General features: G+C 36.2%; 1 protein-coding gene across 2 annotated transcripts in view; it reads right to left on the reverse strand.

Moving 5' to 3' along the window:
- LOC122631926 (integrin alpha-PS2) overlaps positions 1 to 17,778 on the reverse strand; it is a 49,791-nt gene extending 32,013 nt beyond the window's left edge. For both annotated transcript variants that reach the window (XM_043818153.1, XM_043818152.1), the window contains exons 1-3: positions 17,467 to 17,778; positions 5,803 to 5,924; positions 1,257 to 1,375 (exon numbers count right to left, since the gene is read on the reverse strand). In XM_043818153.1, coding sequence (XP_043674088.1) covers positions 1,257 to 1,375; positions 5,803 to 5,924; positions 17,467 to 17,645 — 420 coding nt within the window. In that variant the 5' untranslated portion in view covers positions 17,646 to 17,778. The remainder of the gene's footprint in view (positions 1 to 1,256; positions 1,376 to 5,802; positions 5,925 to 17,466) is intronic.
- Positions 17,779 to 18,503: the final 725 nt, after the last annotated feature.

An 18,503-nucleotide genomic window follows, 5' to 3' on the forward strand; every position in this document is an offset into this window, starting at 1 on the left:
GAATAAGGGCTGCGGTACATCACACGTACCGCCGTCTACGAACGGATACGTGACTCTTCGAGAAGAGTAAAAATCTTTCTACATTAGAGAAGATTGCTTTTCGCAATGCTTATATCTCTCGTATTGGAAAAAGAAAGAAAACGGTCAAGTGTTCTCCAAATTTTTTACAAATATAAAATATCATCTCGAAATTTCATCGATTATACGATCGGTTCCATCGGGCGATCATGATTTTATCATGATATCCTGCCACTCTAAGTCGAGTTCTGCCCTCGGAGTAACAACATCGAGGAACTCTGGCCTTTGTTTATTTTCAATTCTTAAAATAGAAATGGAGTCGACTACCAAGAGAGAGAGAGAGAGAGAGAGAGAGAGAGAGAGAGAGAGAGAGAGAGAAAGAGAGAGTTTACCTATTCGTTCGTATAAAATAGGATTTTTGAGAAACGTCTCGGTTGTAAAATTTTCGCAAAACTTTTAATCGAGGATAATCAATAATTTTCTCGGTTAAAGAGAAAATTAATGTTTATGATTATTCAACACTTGCGAACAACTCGCACGTGTTTCTTCACCGATCTCCTTTCTCTCTCTCTCTCTTTCTCTTTCTCTTTCTTTCTCTCTTTTTCTTCTTCTCTCTTTCAACAACTGCGATTCCCTGTAAGGAGTTTTCCTGAGAAGCCAGAAATAAGGCCGGATTCTTCCAGTTTATTTTTCCTTGTCCTTGCGAGAAAGCTTCGCTTCCCGTCGCACAAAGTCTGGATACTTGCGTGCCGATGTGTATAGTTTTATATACCTACGTGGAATTATTTGACTTAACAAAGCCACACACATCGTTTCATGTACTTTCCATACTCTCCATCAAAAAGAAAATCTCGTATTATCCAACATCATTTCATATACATATACTTGATTAAAGAAAATGGTTTAAGTATATGCATACATTTAGTTAAAGAATACATCGTGTTTTGATTTCCTTAATTCATCAAAAATTAAATCGAACTTATCAATGAAAATAAAACGTATCAATGAAATCGAAAATAAAATCCCATATTATCCAACATCATTTCAAATGTATATACTCGATTGAAACAAACGTTTTAATATATTTAACAAATGAAACAATTAATGAATACGTCGTATCTCGATTTTCTTATTTCATAAAAAATTAAATCGAACTTATCAATGAACTTTACTCGTTACTACGTTTCAATCAAAACTATTCATTTTCCCCTGGATGTTTCAGTAAGAAAAGTACTTACCATAATCGGACCGCCGTCTTTACTCGAAGCAGATACCGTCGCACCAAACCACTGAAGCGTTTTGTTATCGATCTGAGTCAGACTACTAGGTACGCTCGGATTTCTAACATGGTTGTTTCCTGGAAGAAGAACGAGAGAACGTTACGTTATCGAATGAAACTTCTTTCGAATTTATCGTTCGTCTACATCGAATATGCTAATTTAAAATTATGCCAGTCAAGGAAACGTATGTTGTCTAAAGAACGATGTAATATACGATGACATTGAAAAGGATCGGAATGAAAAGGATGACGTTTCTTATGACGTTTACACTTTTGGTAGAAATTAATCCAGGTCGAAACTAATGACTTTCCTGATGTTCAATTTCTGGCACGCGATATTACGGATTCAAATGATTCATTCGCTTGGGTTTTCATTTCGAAGAAACGTATGTATACGACGATAACTATCTATAAACCAAACTTACAATAGTAGTAGTAGATATTTCGTACGAACACGTATATCTACTTTCGGGTGAAACATATTCTTGACGTTTCTTCCTCTGACTCTGACTCTGACGACCATACGAAGCCGTTAACCGTATCGGTCGCAATTGGTCCTTAAAGGGAAGTTGTCAGTCTTCCAACTCTACCAGTTACAACACTCGCGTGACCACATCGACACGAGGAACGCGAGATATCGAAGTGAAATAATAATAAATGATTGATCGATCGGTTTTATTCAATTTACGATTAAATAGTAATATTATATCAAATCAAATAATAATATTATTATTTATAAACATTTTGATATACCTACCTACGAGATATAATTTTTTTTTCATTTTACATTGAGTTTTTACACTATTTACTTTTTTCTCATCTTGTTGGATCATATAGATTAGAAAAATCGTAAATCGTCATTCATTATATATTTTACGGATGGAATATATGGTAAGTGCTTATACGTATAGAAATACGATAATAATATTCTTAAAAAAGAAAAACAAAATATATATATATATATTACGAACGGTAAATTTTATTCGTCGAAGGAAGGATCAATTAGCCGAAGAAAAGATCTTCTGACCTTCTCGTGAAGGTCCACCAGGTGGTATCCGGCAAGAAGTGTCAAACGTTCGGGTAGGCAGGGCGTTCGTAGGGCTCGTCTTACGGTTTTCTGTATTAGGCAGGGTCGACTTCTTGTCGAAGAGTACGGATTCTCGGTATCTCGAGGTTACCCAGCGTATACGACGAGATAAAACTCTCTATAAAAGAGAGTTTACTTAAGCCTGTTGCTGCTCCTCTTCACAAAGTTCTTCTTCGAGAAAATCATTCTACGTCCAGTCTTACGTTGACTTTGAGTTAGGCGAAGAGTAAGTGACCTCGAGGAAGACTCTACTCAAGAGATCGCTTCCTCGTACGCAGACTGAATCAGAGATACGATCCTCAATCGGGAAGATCGTTTGGCACTTGGACGCGTTGGAACTCGCAGGTGGATCGACCGGATCAGTTCGAATAAGGATCGATGACGATCTCGCTCAGGATCGACAGGAATCGCTCCTTGAATTCTTTTCTTCGTGTTTGATACAAAATCGATATCACAAATTATATTTCTTAATTGTTCTAAAAAATTCTTTATATATATGTATATATATATATGTATGTATATTAATTCGCGTCTTTTTAATATATATATATCTTTTTTGTTATGTATGTGTGTATATATATATTAATTCGTATCTATACAAAATCGATATCACAAATTATATCTCTCAATTGTTCTAAAAAGTTCTTTATATGTATGTGTATATGTATATATATATATATATATATATATATATATATATATATATATATTAATTCGCGTCTTTTAAAAATATATATATCTTTTTTGTTATGTAGAGTCTTTTTTGTTATCTATATATATAATTAAATTATAAGAATTAATTTCTAATAAAAATTAATAATTGAGATTATTACGATTACGTATATTATCTATTTAAATATCAAGGACATTGTATCGATCCAATGTTAACATTGAAGAAATATTGATTTTAATGGGACGCCGATCAATACATTACAAATACGTGTTTACGTTCATTCGATAATCTTGTCTTATGTGTACACATGTTTAACGATACACAAGGACAACAATGTCTGTATTTATGTAGAAGGTCGTATATTGTTCGTTCGTCTTCATTAGGTCATACCGTCGTCATCTTTCGCGGCACACGCATACGTCCGCGATCTATTTTCGAGTACGCATCTTGTTTGCATCGTCTCAACGGCACCGCAAAGTCGGAGTGACTAGTCGAGCAATTCATTACTATTTTAAGATCGTTCTTTCTACGTACAACTATACCCTTCGAGAATATTTTTTAAGTTTAGACTAAAATTGTTAGATCTCGTTTTCGATCGACGCACGATTCGATCAGTTTCAAGGGCTCGACTGAATAATCTACGTGTTATCCTGGCAGAAGATAGAAGAAATCTTTCGACCCGATCTTAATTGGATAAGAAGATCGAAACTAAGACGAAACTCTAATCTATAGTGAAGTATTTTATACGAGAAACTAATTAATTTAACCTAACCTTACTTAACGAACTCTCTGATCCTTTTGCATTTATGTAAACAAAGTATTTCTTAGTTTTCAGAGAGAATTATCAAAATTATTATCGTTTAAGATATTTCATCTCATATATTTAATATAAATTTTTACGTAATATTATAGATTATTGTATAAAATATCTACTATTACGCTTTTCTCTAACGAACGAATGAATTTATTATAAGTTTTTTTTTTTTTTTTCAACGTAGTATAACATAGGTACGATATAACCAATCGTTGAAGCAGCATCTCGAATAAGAGCGTAGTACATTTTTTTTTAGAAACGTAGAATAAATCCGCATTATTAGATTACTATAAGCTAAATAAATTAGCGAAAAAGAAAATATTAGATACATGTCCGTAAGACGCATTAATCGTAAGATACTTATTTTTCAAAAGGATATAAACAACACACGTATAAAAACGATTGTAAATTTACTAAGACTTATCATTTATATCATATATCGTTATACGTATAACGTCGTTATATATGTCGTTTTATATATAGTAATAAGGAACACAAATCGATGAAATATGACTTAGACGACCGATACGCATTTAACAACTTTCCTCTAAGAATGAAAATAAATAAATAAGGAACTTTTTGTTTAAAAAAAAAATAATAATAATAATAATAAAAGGAAAAGGAAAAAGAAAGAGACGAAGATAGAAGTAAAAGAGATCTCGTAGAGTCATCGAAGCGTTTCGGTAAATCGCATGTCCCGGTAGATAATCCTGTTCGTTTCGTGCTTTGTTCTGGAGGTGTTCGAGATAACACGAAATCAACGAACGAGCAGGTAGAATGGCCGAGGATTTCTCGAGCCGGTCGATTACTTTCGCGCCGGCAAATTATGGCTGAGATTATCGTACCGAGTTACGGCCTGCTGATCATAGAGAGATACGCTCGTTACGAGGTGTGCAAGCGTAGATACATACATCTAATTCGCACCGGACTTGATTCCTCTAATTTACATCGAGCTGTAGTACCGTGTTCGTTTCAATCGTGCTTTGAGATTAAATTCTATGTTGAAACGTTTCTCTATTTACTCGGCGAAGAACCGATAACTGAAGATCATTCTTTTCGAATCCATTTAAATCTAGCGGTCGATCATCGAGAGCTGATTATTCGGAATGTTAGAACCGAACGGAGAAGATTATCTGGAGCGGAAGGCCTTCGAAAAATGGAAGGGTCAACGCAGGGTAGGTGGAGTCGACTAAGAATAGAAACGTTATATAGTCAGTGTGCTGGTTATTTCGCAGTGTCTCTCTCTCTCTCTCTCTCTCTCTCTCTCTCTCTCTCTTTCGAGATTACGAAGCTACTTTGAAACTCAAGCGAATGAAAATGTGGGTCAGCTTACTGCGAACATGTAAGTAAGAATTGGAGGTAGGGAGTCTTGTTAGCGTACCGACAAGAGTGCGTCTCCTCTCTAAGTACCGGACGAGTACTTGCTCTGGAAGAGTCGAAAAGAGAAAGAAACAAAAATAAAGGAAAAGAAAAAAAAATAGGAAAAAGGAGTGGAAGAAGAAAGATATCGAATTAAATCTTGAGACATGTCAGACGCGAAGAGACTTAGTTAGCAACTCCGAGTATCGCTACTCTTGCTACTTGAATTACAGACAATTCTATTGTCCGTCTTGCCGTCGCTTTTGAACGGAACAATTTCAAGGTGCGCAAAGCCGACGAAGAAGTAAGTATAGATACCTATGTATTATTATGTATGTATATATATCGTTATACACATGTATCTGTAAGTACATTCGATTCTGACGAGCAAATTATACAAAACCGGTCCTGTCGCGATCGATCCTCGAGCGTCGATCCAGAATCAACGATTTGCCATCTCGACGGCTTTAGTATCGATTTTCTTTTGAAAGATCGACGATAAAATTTCGCGAGAGACACGTCTTGGACATGATAACATGTCGTTGCTACGTTACTGTCGCCGATGATCTTACCATTATCGTCGAAGTGGATGATGTCGCATCTGTCGTCGGCCGCTATGTCGCATCTGTAAACCGCACCACCCCTATACACACCCACTTGCGATGTATCGGCCTCCGGAGCTCCTACGATCGCCCTGAAACACGATAGAAATTATTTCTAATATCGTCACGTTTAATTCTTATCTAAACGAATCAATCGTTAAAAATTTCTAATGCTTTTCCCTTTTTTCTTTCTTTTTTATTTTTTTTTTTTTTTTTTAAGTAAGATTTTGCAAAATATAGATGTTACATTATCTTTTCAAAATATTAATTACAAAGTATGTAATAAATAGGTATGCGTCGATGAAACTTGGTGTATAATTTTGATGATGTTAGAAAAAAGAAAGAAAATATGAGAATAACGAATCTCCTGACACCTTCAATTATGTTAATGACTCCACCGGTCGTCGACTCGCCGTGCCAAATTGGCTATTACCTTTATTGACCGAGGGATCATCGACATGACGTTTTTCCTAATGGACACGAATCGACGGTGAGCGGTCGTTAGCCGAGGATTGGAAGGAAGTCGAGGTGTAATTTATTTCTCGCGGGTTGGCCCTTCGAAATTCGAGCAGAGGCACACCAATGGCGTTGAAAGGTAAAACATTCTTTTCTTTTATATATATGTAATATCAAGGAAGAGAGTAAATAAGACAATCGATCGTGTAATTATTCGAAGAGGGCGTGTCAGACAAAAATATAGATTACAATGTATATACATATTAAAAAAAAGAGAGGAAAAACTTTATGATTAATCTAACTTTAAATCGATACTCCTAATCTCCCGCCATGTCATGCGTAACTTGTCTCGAGATCTATGATTCAATAAGTCGATCAATCGTAGAAATCAATGTAAACGAACTAATGCATTGACCCAGATTCATAACAGGTTCTAATCGTTCTAATCGTGTGCCATGCTTTCTGAACGACCTCGAGCGAATATCACGATATTTTTATTATCGATACGAAGGAAGAAGAGAACGATGATCGATCTGATTTACATGAAACGATCGTTTATTCGAAATATTTTTTACACTCGTCGTCTGCAATATGCGATTAAAAAGAAAAGAAAAGAAAGAAAAGAGAAGAGGGGAAAAAAAAAACGAAACAAAAATGATTGTCTTTCTTCAAAGAAATTTTTTTAATACACGTATCTACGTAAGGAACGTAAAAGATATTTGAAAATCTTATCGATAGATCGAACAACCTTGGCATACTTTGACTTCTAAGTTGCACAGCTTGGATGCAGTACGCGTAGGTAAAGAGACCCACACGTTCACTCGCTCATATGGTTGTAAAAGCGAGCGCGAAACACGTGGAAGGAGGAAAGTACGATTATGCGAGAAAGTTATGTAAGCGATTCATAACTCGCTCAGTGATTCGTACGCATCTTGGAAGAAGCAATGGCGGAGTAGCGTAGGCGGTATGACCGATAACAATAAATCGAATGGGGCAACAAAATATGAGGCGACGCTAATGAGAAGTCAAAGATGACACGTTTGCCTCGTAAACGGCGTTTAAATTAGAATCAGCTGAATAAAGAAAAACGAAAGGGAGGAGAAAGAAGAAAGAAGGAAAAAAAGAAGCCGTCGAGCGATCTTATTTTTATTTTTATCGCTTAAAAAATATAAAAATTTGTACGTATGTTAATTTGAAATCTTGTTTATCGTCTAAAAAAAAAAAAGAAAAAAGAAAAAAAATAGTTCGAAAAGATTTACTCTTTTTCTACGTCTTTTTTTTTTTTCTCTTTTTCTTTTATCTCGAACAGTACAAATGGGATCCACGCCATGAAAACTCGACGCGATCACTGAAAGCTAATATTCAATGAACTCTACGCACGCGTCTCGTTAATAACTTGCGTGGGTCGAACCTGACGAAGGTCTTGCTCTCGCCCACTCCATTTTTCTTCCTTTTCTTTTTTCTTTTTTTTTTCTTTTTTGCATTGGTGAAGAACCACAATTACCGATATATGACGTATACTATGAAACGAACCAGTCACCGTGAGATTCTGTATCGATTTAGACGAGTAATTATTTATCAGTAAAAAAGAAGAAAAATGTAAAAGAAAAGAAAAAAAAAAAAGACGCTGTTTCGATTTTCCAAATAGAATCGAGCTGAAACAGGTTTCTTTTACGAACGAAGGTAAACGCGAGACATTTATTGATTTGATATTTATTCGTAAGAATGACGTCACTTGCTGAATCACTTTGAAACAGTTGGAAAATCGAGTAACGTGTTTCTCGACGATGAAATTTGTAATATACGAACGTAATATTATATTCGAATGATTTAGCACGAATATCGCCAAATAAAGGATAGCGCGTCTTCGCGATATACAGCAAAGATAATATGAATCATAAGAACGTGTTTAGTCTATTCTTACGTTTATCCTTGAACAGACAAAAGTTCCATAAGCGTACGTCAACCTCGACGTTATTACATTCCACGTTGGCCTTGGTCACATACGATAACGCGAATTTGCAGTACACCTGCATATACGATTTGCGATTTGGTTTGAAACAATTTTTTTAAACGAAACGAGATATTTACATTTCCACATATACCTATATATTCCTATTATTATTGTTATTACTTAACGTATACACGTATTGTAAAATTATTACCATTCGATGATAAATAACGAACGTAGAATAAAGATACGTAGAATATAAAAAAAAAAAAAAAAAAAAAAACGAAAACAAATAGAAAGAAATGTCGACAAACGGTCGCGTCTTTTGATTATATTTTCTTTCTTTTCTTTTCTATTTTTCTTTTTCTTTTTCATCAAAGATTCTCGCTAGGCTTTCGTAATTCTCGTCTTTGTGAAGGTCGAAGATCGAAGATCGCGAATTAGACGGCGATTTGTCGTTCGGCGTAAATCAAGCGTTATCGTGACATCGGCTATCGTATTGGGAAATAAATATCGTCGGGGTCTTTTATTCGCGCGATGGAAACGGCAAGGAGAAGTTGCCTGCTGTATTGACTTATATTGCGGCGGGTCGCTGGACAGAAGCGCATTTGTAATCCCGTATTTGGCAAAATCGGACGGCTCCATCCGACATCGTGCATGGATGCCATTCTTGGCGAATTGCTCAATGCCGAAGCACCGTTTTCCCTTAGAATCTCTAGCTTTGATCTTTCTAAAGAAAAGAGAAAAAAGAAAGAAAACTAAGAAAGAGAAAAAGGAAAAAGAAAAAGCTAAAGAGAAAGCTTTCCTATCTAATTTTTTTAACACCATTGTTACAACACATATTGCAAATCGATATTGCGTTTCATAGAAACAGCAGATGTTAGATCAATATTACATTTCAGAAGAAACATCGAAAAATATCTCGTTTATTTATTAAACAAGCTCTATATATTCGTCGTCGAATCCTTTTATTACGAAATAGATATTAATAAGAAAGAATTTCCGATAGAACGATTACACATAAAGGGCTATAAAATGGCACCGATTATAATTCAAGCTTCTACTTTCGAAACGGAAATCACGTAAGATTTTACGTCCTTTTCAAAGGGAAGGCCTTTTTCGTAGGAAGCGTGGAAATTGTCACGTTCGTTTAACCCACCACGAAAAATTAAACGTTTAGTATTCACCGCCGTGAATTGTCTTTCCCCGTCGAGAGTCCTTTTGCGTTTCTTCGATAGCTATAGGTATTTTGTAATATTTAAGGAATAAGTAAGTACTTATATCATCGTTTTCTTTATCAATGTAGTTTTATTTAAATCGAAGCATCTCTTTACGAGACGATATCTATGTATGTATGTATGTATGTATGTATATACGTATGTATGGTATAAAAGATAGAAAACAAATTATACGTAATAACCATTGAATTTGAGATTCTAAAGGCTCGTTAAATACTAATGTCTATCGATAGTAAAAGATCTCGTGAAGAAGAAATTGTGATAGGATAGAGAAGATTTTTGGAGTGAAATTTTTCGATTAAACCATGGGGGTTCAGCGAACTCTCGGTGACTTTTCTCTCTCTTTCTCTTTCTTTTTTCTTTCTCTCCTTCCGAAGAACGCGTATATGGTAATGAAGCTCCCGGGTGCGTGCTAGGAAATTTAAAACCAGGTAGATACGCCTTCCGGTCCGTTGGTACTACTCCATACGAGAAGTAAAACTTTATTGTTAGCTACTCTTCGAAGAGTACACGAAGGAGTCTAATGCGGATACGCTAACCTAATGCAATAACGTATTCACCTTATCTCTGGGAAATTTTGTCGGCTCTCCAACGTCGAGAACATTTTGCATATCCCAAGCAGTATCTAAGAATTCGCCTAACTTATCGCGATATACTGTTACATGAGATAACGTTTTCGAAAAACTAGCGGAAGATTCCTTTGAGAATTAGTAATACATATATATATAAAGAGAGAGAGAGAGAGAGAGAGAGAGAGAGAGAGAGAGAGAAAGAGAGAGTGGAAACATTCTAAATATTCTTTATTTTTTATGAACGAGACGTACAGAAATGAATCGTTAAAAAGAAATTGTGTCGGCTAAATTTTGTCTTCTGATTTTTCTCTGATAAATATTATCATATATGTACCTATAATAATCAAACGAGACATTCTATTTATGTAACTTGATAAAGTCGAGAAACGAATAGCGAGAGTATTCGAATATCAAATAGGTAGCATTTTTAAGCGGTATTAGCTTTGCGATATTCCGCGTTCTTTTCTCTGTATGCATGTATACGTGCCCAACAAATATAAAAACAAACATATTAACTAACTAACTAACTAACTAACTAACATATATACATTCTTACGTATATATGATACATAGATATAAATAAACAGATATAAAAAAGAGATGTGATAAAGAATTCAAGCCGATGTTAAAGATTCTGTTATTGTAAGTTAATGATATGTCTCTTGGTAAGGTGTATCTTATTAGTGTATTAGAAAATGATTTGGTGGATAAGGCGGTCAACTAGAGGAGATGCAGACTCGTGCTCGTTCGCAATCGGTCGATGACGCAATAGACGCGAACGGAGGCGTATATCGGCGTCTCGAGTCTCTGCTACTTTATAAGGAGCACCTTCTCACGGATACAGCACACCGTAAAATCGGCTTTCACTGTGTAAAGAAAATCCAATAGGTAAATATACGTAACATACATACATACATACATACATACGAAGAGGAATCTCTGAGAAATCGTGCGTATGCTCGAAGCGTGACAGTACGAGTCCGCGTTCGCGTTCGCGAGTAACACGATCCCCGCGTGTTACTCCTTAAACAATTTCACTATCGATGTCTCCAATCTGTCGAACCGCAAAATAGGCAAGACAGGTATCTGCTAATGTATTGCATCCATAAAATACAATGTTTGTGTCGATCGTAAGGATAGTCGACGTACCACAAATACCTACATTTTATCTTTAGCATTTTTATTTATATTTTATTAAAGGGGAGAAAGAAAAAAAGAAGAAAAAAAGAAATAGAAAAGAAAAGGAAAGTAAAAGAGAAAGAAAAAAAACTGATATAAAGATATCGCGCAAGTACATCGCGGAATGTTTCTATGATTTTTTAGATCGTGACTGGAACGAAGATATTTTTACCGATCGAAATGAATTTATTTATTACGTTTATGTTTATGCATGCGAGAGTACACTCACGTTTGGAATATTCTCGAGACGAAGATTTCATTGTTCAATAACAATTAGGTATTATTAGTTCTGTGCACCAGATGACATCGTTCTTATACCTGAGTATCGACAGATGACTGTCCGGTACACGTTAATAGTAGACTTAAGTTTTCTAAACATATTCGAAAAGACAGCCGTGAAATGGTCATCGAGTACATGTGGTTAACAGTCCTTGCGAAACTTTGAACAAACCCACGATATTTCGTCACGATTGTTACAGCTGACGTCAGACGCATTTTCGTTGGTATTCGTGCGGGAATGGCTAAGTCGACGGTTTTCATAAGTAGGAATGTCGCAATCGATCGAAAAGAAATTTTATATTTTTCACATTTTCGAAATAAAAAAAAAAAAAAGAAAAAGAAAAGACAAATAAAAGAAAAAGAAATGCAAACTCGAAAATCTCAGTTAGAGTTTCATCCGTATTGTGTTTGTACGTTCTACTGTAGTAACAACTGGGTCGCGATAAACGTATTAATTAGATAAATTTAGCCGGATTAATTAACGAGCTCAAGCAAATCGTAGTATCATTACGTATCACCATGATATAATGACCCCTGTCTGCTCTTCTCCATTATCGATAATCACGATGATCTTATGTAACATTTTAGTTATATACTATCTCACTTAATTTTGTTTATTTTCGAAAGATTTTTCTCTCGAGTAGTATAGTATCGATTTGCAAGAGTGCATCAAGTAGAAAGAAAAAAGAGAGGCAGAGAGAAACGGAGTGAGAAAGAAAGAAAGAAAGAAAGAAAGAAAGAGACAAACAAATAGAACGAACACTCCTCACCCATTTCTCTGTGTCTCTTTCCTTTGCCTAAAAGGAACTATAAATCTTCGGTAGGATGCTCGTAAAACGCTTTTCCGTACGTAGGTCGTCCGGTGCACGACTCCGACCCTTCGTTCTACTCCACGGAAGTAGAAACATGTGTCGGGGCAAGGTCCCCGTGGTAACAATGTCATTTCTATGGAGTGACATGTAACGAACGAAACTGTCCATATGGCGGGCACAGTGGAGAAAGAAAGAAAAAATAAAAATAAAAAAAAAGAGAGAGAGAGAGAGAAAGAAAAAAAAAAAGAAACGCACGCGAGAAGTTATTTACTAATAGACGCTTTTAAATTTAATTAAAGCGGTTTTATTAATCTTGCGATATATTAATATTACAATGCAATCTTTACAAATGATCTTTTGTCTTTTTTAATCTTTAAATAAGGAGAGAATTCAAAGTACAAAAAAAAAAGGAGAAAAGAACATTTCTGTAGCATCAAAAAATGATCTCGTTCTAAATAAAGAATGTATAAAGAAGAAAAAGAAAGAGAGACATACGGACAGACGAGAGAAAGAGAAAGATACAGAGAGAAAGAAAGAAAGAAAGAGAGAGAGAGAGAGAGAGAGAGAGAGAGAGAGAGAGAAAGAAGGTCGTTAATCGTAAATTCTATTGGGCTTATCACGCTTTGAAAGCGAGGCCGGCCGGGTGGGCTCGAGTTCTTTTCGCATCGCGTGATCACGCGCTTTAACGCGTTCTAAAGGTAAGAGGGCTGACTGAAGCTTGCTGACTCTCTCATTCGTTCGGATAATGACATAAGCAAAGCTTCAGGCACGTGCCTCACGCGATCCTCATTTATTTTCTTTTGCATCATCTACCCTCCCTTCTTCTCTCCTTCTCTCGTTTCTTATTTCTCTCTTTCTCTCTTTCTTTCTCATTTTATTTTAGGTTACTGCATGTTATATCTTTTTTTTAAAACGATCATAATTGAAGAAAGAGTTCTATCGACATAAAAATGATCAAACCCTCGACAACACTTGTTTTGTTCCACTGACCGGAAACATCGAGGAAATTGAATCCTCGTTTCCTGTTGGGATACGCTTCGTTTGTCCCATGGAAAAAGCGCGGCAAACGTTAAAAGTTCCGCTTCTTCTTTTCGTAACTATATTTCTCGAACAAAGAGTAGTAATCGTTGCGAACGAGTTAATGCGAGCGATGATGATTGAATCGATCGATTTAAAAAGATTTTAAAAGAAGTCGAAAAAGAAAGAAAAAGAAACAAGTATGCGAGTAAGTACGTAACAAGTAATACTTCGATGTGTTTGCAAGATAGGATTATTTTGTAATACGGAGGGAAAGATAGAAAGAAAGAAAGAAAGAGAGAAAGAGAAAGAAGAAAGAAGAAAGAGAGAGAAAGAAAGAGAAAGAATCGCTTAGAGAGATAGGCGAAAGCTTCGAAAGAGAATTCCAAGTGGAATCTCCGTTTTAAGCGCAAAGCGTTCTTATCTTCATGGAAGCGAGCAGCGATAACGGAGGCATGCTTCCTAGAATATCAGTGAAAAAATTGTTAACAACAGTCTCGCTTACAAAGGAGAATCACTTTTCGCTCATTAGCGGAACGCGTTATTAATACGAACGTCCTCCTCCGTGCCTTCCATGATTTTCTAATATCTCCTTTGTGGCAGACAATAAAAGGAATCAAGATGATTCCGAGACAATTTCGAGATACACGAGTTAACGATTCCAACAAGTGATCGTTGTTTCATCGATGGTTTTAAACAAATCTTCCTTCGTTCTTTGTCTTTCTCTGTATTTTTTATTTTTCCTTTCTTTTCTTCATTAGGAAATTTTGGGTTTTGATATACACCACGGATGAGAAACGTTTGGTCAGCGAATCCAAGAAAAAGTGACACTCATCGTTCACACAAACGCGTCACCTCTCGATCGGTATCTCACGTTGATTCCATTTTTAGAGTTAACGCCGTCACCTCGAGTTTCCTTTTAAAGAAGAACCAGCTATGACACGTTGGTGAGTCAAGGGATTCGTAAGAATCGTATAACCACTAATATCAATTGTCTCATCTTATTCTAAAAAGAAGAATTCTTTCCATCAAAATTTCGTTGGATAAATGAACAAAAACGTTCGGTAAAAACCTGTTGATTCAACGGAGATAAATCGAATGTAGAATTTGAATATTTTCGACTCGGGTTGGAAACGAATCTCTCTTTTTACGAGACGAATGAAACATCAACGTGATCTTAGAAATCCGTAAGTATAGATATCCGAATAATCTCGAGATCTTTTCTCGAAAGCTTTCTTTTCGACGATATACCAAGTCGAAAACGTCTCTTAGATATATACCGTAGGTACATACGAACGAATATATGCGGATAGTAGAGATATCTTTCGAAAATAAAAGAAAGATCGGCGCGTGGAAGCTGGAGTGGCCGACTCTCTGAGCTGGTACGAAGATTAGATCGCATCCGCAAACGTAAGTAAGAGTATGCATGAGAGACCGCCACGGGGGGTCGAACCTTTAATTCCACTTAACTTCCTCGAAATCCAGAATCGAAGTTTGTGACCAAGGAGGCAAGGCAGGGTCAGATTATCGAAAGAAGAATAGCTTCTATCTTTCTGTCTCTCTCTTTCTTTCTCTTTCTCTTTTTTCTATCTTCGTCTTCGACGTACACATTCGAATGAGAAGGTAGGAATAGCAGATCGAACAGAAAGATTACAAGAAGGTATTAAGAGCTGAGCGACACACGCGAGAACGATCAACCACCCACATGATCATCGTCCCAGCGATGACCTAACATCCTGTATCAGAGTGGCCCTCTCATCGTCGAACGTGCTACGTTCTTGCGACTGGTCGGTCGGTGATCTCGTTAAAAGAAAATCGCGGATACTATTACACGATTCAGCTCGAGTAGGTAGGATGGATAGATAGGATACATGAACTCGCATATATATATATATATATATATATATATATATATGTATATATGTATGTATATATAATATGTGTATATATGTGTTTATATATTTTATGAATAAAAAAGATTGGAAAAGTGCTTGAACCGTTCCAAGGAGGATTGAATTTCGCATTTCCGTTGGTATAAAGCGTTCGACGATATCTCTCGACGGGTCGAGGAGCTTCGATTATAAATATCATGCAATTAAATTCTATTTCAGGTGGGTCATCACAGTCTATATTTCTCGACTTACGCGAGATTAACGAAGAAGACAAACGTTCGTAAAGGTTCTACTATGAGAATTGGCCTAAATATAAGTGGTTACGAGGTCTCTCTCGTTTATACGTAATCACGTAATCCGAACTTCCTGCCCGGTCACGAGAATAGAATTCTCTCTCTCTCTCTCTCTCTCTCTCTCTCTCTCTCTCTCTCTCTCTCTCGCGCGTGATTTCACATTGTCTACTATTGTCCGCTATTTTTCTTTTTTTTTTTGTTTTGTTAACTATTGATACGATAAGTTTATTAAGTAAAGTATTTACTTAGTTAGACGTCACAGATAATTTTGAGAAGCACGGATAAACGAGTAACGAACGAATTCGTGGCTATGTTTCTTATTACAAAGAAAAATATAATAGAAATAAATATGTATAAAGGTGAGAGAAGATGTCGGCGTTATGGATAACTTTTACAAGGCGCCATCGACGTAATCGTTCGGCGTTAGTCGCGTTTCACCGATCCGCCAGTATTATTTATATTCGCCGTCGCCGCGGGAGTAGAGCCCGAGTAGAAATGTTTATTCGTGGCTCGTCGCGGGCGTGAGTCACGCGAGATTCGAGTCTTGGTGGACCGAAGCTTCTAAAGAGAAAAAGATATATAGAAAGGAAGAGAGAGAGAGAGAGAGAATCGACCAGAGAACTCGACACGTTCAGGAGAGGGTGGACCAAACGCGAGAGAAAATAAAAGGAAAAAAGAAAAATAAAGAAATAAATAAATGAAGGAATAAAAACGCAGAGCTAGCTCTATGAATCGAAAACATCGTCCACTAGCTGTATCACGGACTCGTTTCAAGTCCGAATGGATTCAACGATACGAAATGAAGATCTCGAGAGAAAGAAGCTATAAAATGTAAGACGAAGATTATAGACACTTTTTTTTTTATCTTTGATAAAACGTTCAGCCGAGACAGAAAGTGAAAGAGAGAGAGAGAAAAGGGATTCGTTTGATGATGAAAAATATTTTTTAAAAGCGTTATGAAAGCATTATGCTCGTACGAAGATGGACCAAATCGTTTGTTGAGCTTTAATTTGAATGCTTTGAAAAGGAGAAAAAAGGAGAAGAAAAAGAAAGAAAAAATTACAAAGATCATACGATTCGGTTGTTTGAGGAACAGAGAGCCTCTTGTGTATCCGAATGCAACAGCACAATAGAACAAGAACGAGAAATAAGAAAGAGATGAAAGAAAAGAGATGAGAGTTAATACAAAAAATGGAAAAAGAAAAAAAGTTAAATTCAATTCTACATGAGACAGTATCGTCGATAGTATTTCATCTGGAGAACAAACATTTCCACGTTTGAGAATATACCAGTGAGTCAATTGTGGCGACGAGCTCGAATCACGATGAATCAAACTTTTTTTTCAGAATCACGATGTTGATTCAGCGTATAGACCGAAGAAAAAAAATATTATTAATTACACATACACATTCACACACACACACACACACATATATATATATATGTGTGCACAAAAATCGCGTGGATTTATATCGTATTATAAACTCACATATTTTAATTAAACCATGTTTTTACTTTCGAATTTCGAAGGAAGAACCTAATCGTCGAATGCATTAGAATTTTATTCGAATTAAAAAATTGGAAGATTTTTAACGACAACATCTGTCGATAATAATAAATATGAAAAATATTTGTCAATGATAATAAATATTTAAGTTACTTCTAAAATAAATCATTTAATAAATTTTCCATAACAACTCGTTTGATACGTAAGTTCGAATCTCATATAATATTAATCGATTTACAATCGATCTTTTTGTTTACAATTTCCGATCACGATAATCAACAGATCGATCAAACGTTTCCATTGATCGTGAAACGAAGAAGGAAGAGGAGAGCGCGCGCTCTCGCGCAAAAAAACCGCGGCAAATTTGAAAGAACGTAATAACTAATGTAATATATATACGTATATATATATATATATATATATAAAAATTCCACTCACCATCCTCGTCCGTATTTGTCACGATATGTTGAAACGGCAAAGCCGAACATAGATTCGGCCTCGTTGCGATATATCGCATAATGTTTTGTTTCGACGTTGAAAGCTTCGATGATGGTAGGTGGCGAACCAACAACGATGAGCAAGGCGACGAACAAACCGAAAATTATTCTCGACGACATGTTCTTCGAGTTTTTTCGTCGATTTCTTCTTTCTCTCCAAAGAAGAAGAAGAAGAAAAAAAAAAAACAAAAGCAAAAAGAAAAAAAAAAGAAAAGAATTCTTCAAGATCTAATCCTTTTCTCAAACACTTTTAACAAGCACTCTTTTTTTTTTTTTCTTTCCTTCTTCCCTACCTTCCCTATCTCTATCTTTATCTCTATTATTTTGCTGTTTTTGATCACTCTCATGCGTATATTACGAGTATAAATGTATCGAGTGCGATAAGAGAAGATTAACAAAATGAAAAGAAAAAAAAGGTGTGGTAAATAATGGAAAGCGGACGATCGCGATCTATACCAATGACGACGGTAAACTGATTGATCGTCAGGGTGCCGGTAGCAGCTGCACCACCGACGACATGTGGCTTCCACCACGAGCCACTCGACGGTCTGCTCTAAGAGGAGAACGAAAGAGTGAGAGAAGTCTGCTCGACGGACGGACTCGCACGGACAGACTGACTGGAACTCCCTTCTTTCGGTTCCTCTTTGCTTCTTCTTCTTCTCTCTCTCTCTCTCTCTCTCTCTCTCTCTCTCTCTCTGTCTTTCTCTTTCTCTCTTTCTCTCTCTTCGTTCCAACGAACGAATCAACTCCCACCCATTACCTCACTTCTAAAGACACTTCGTCGTTATTCAAAACATCATGACGTATCGTAATTATACTTCTCGGCACATCCTATTTACTTTGACTTCTGCCAGTCGACATCCATCCATCGAATATTTAACACTTCGTTAAAAACTGTAACTTTCTTTCTTTCGTTAATTTTCATTTCGCAGAATTGTCGATATCTTTTCAATGTCGCGCGATTCTTTCCTTCGCGAG

The sequence above is a fragment of the Vespula pensylvanica genome, chromosome 9 (genome assembly GCF_014466175.1).
Source record: "Vespula pensylvanica isolate Volc-1 chromosome 9, ASM1446617v1, whole genome shotgun sequence".
NCBI classification, from domain to species: Eukaryota; Metazoa; Arthropoda; class Insecta; order Hymenoptera; family Vespidae; genus Vespula; species Vespula pensylvanica.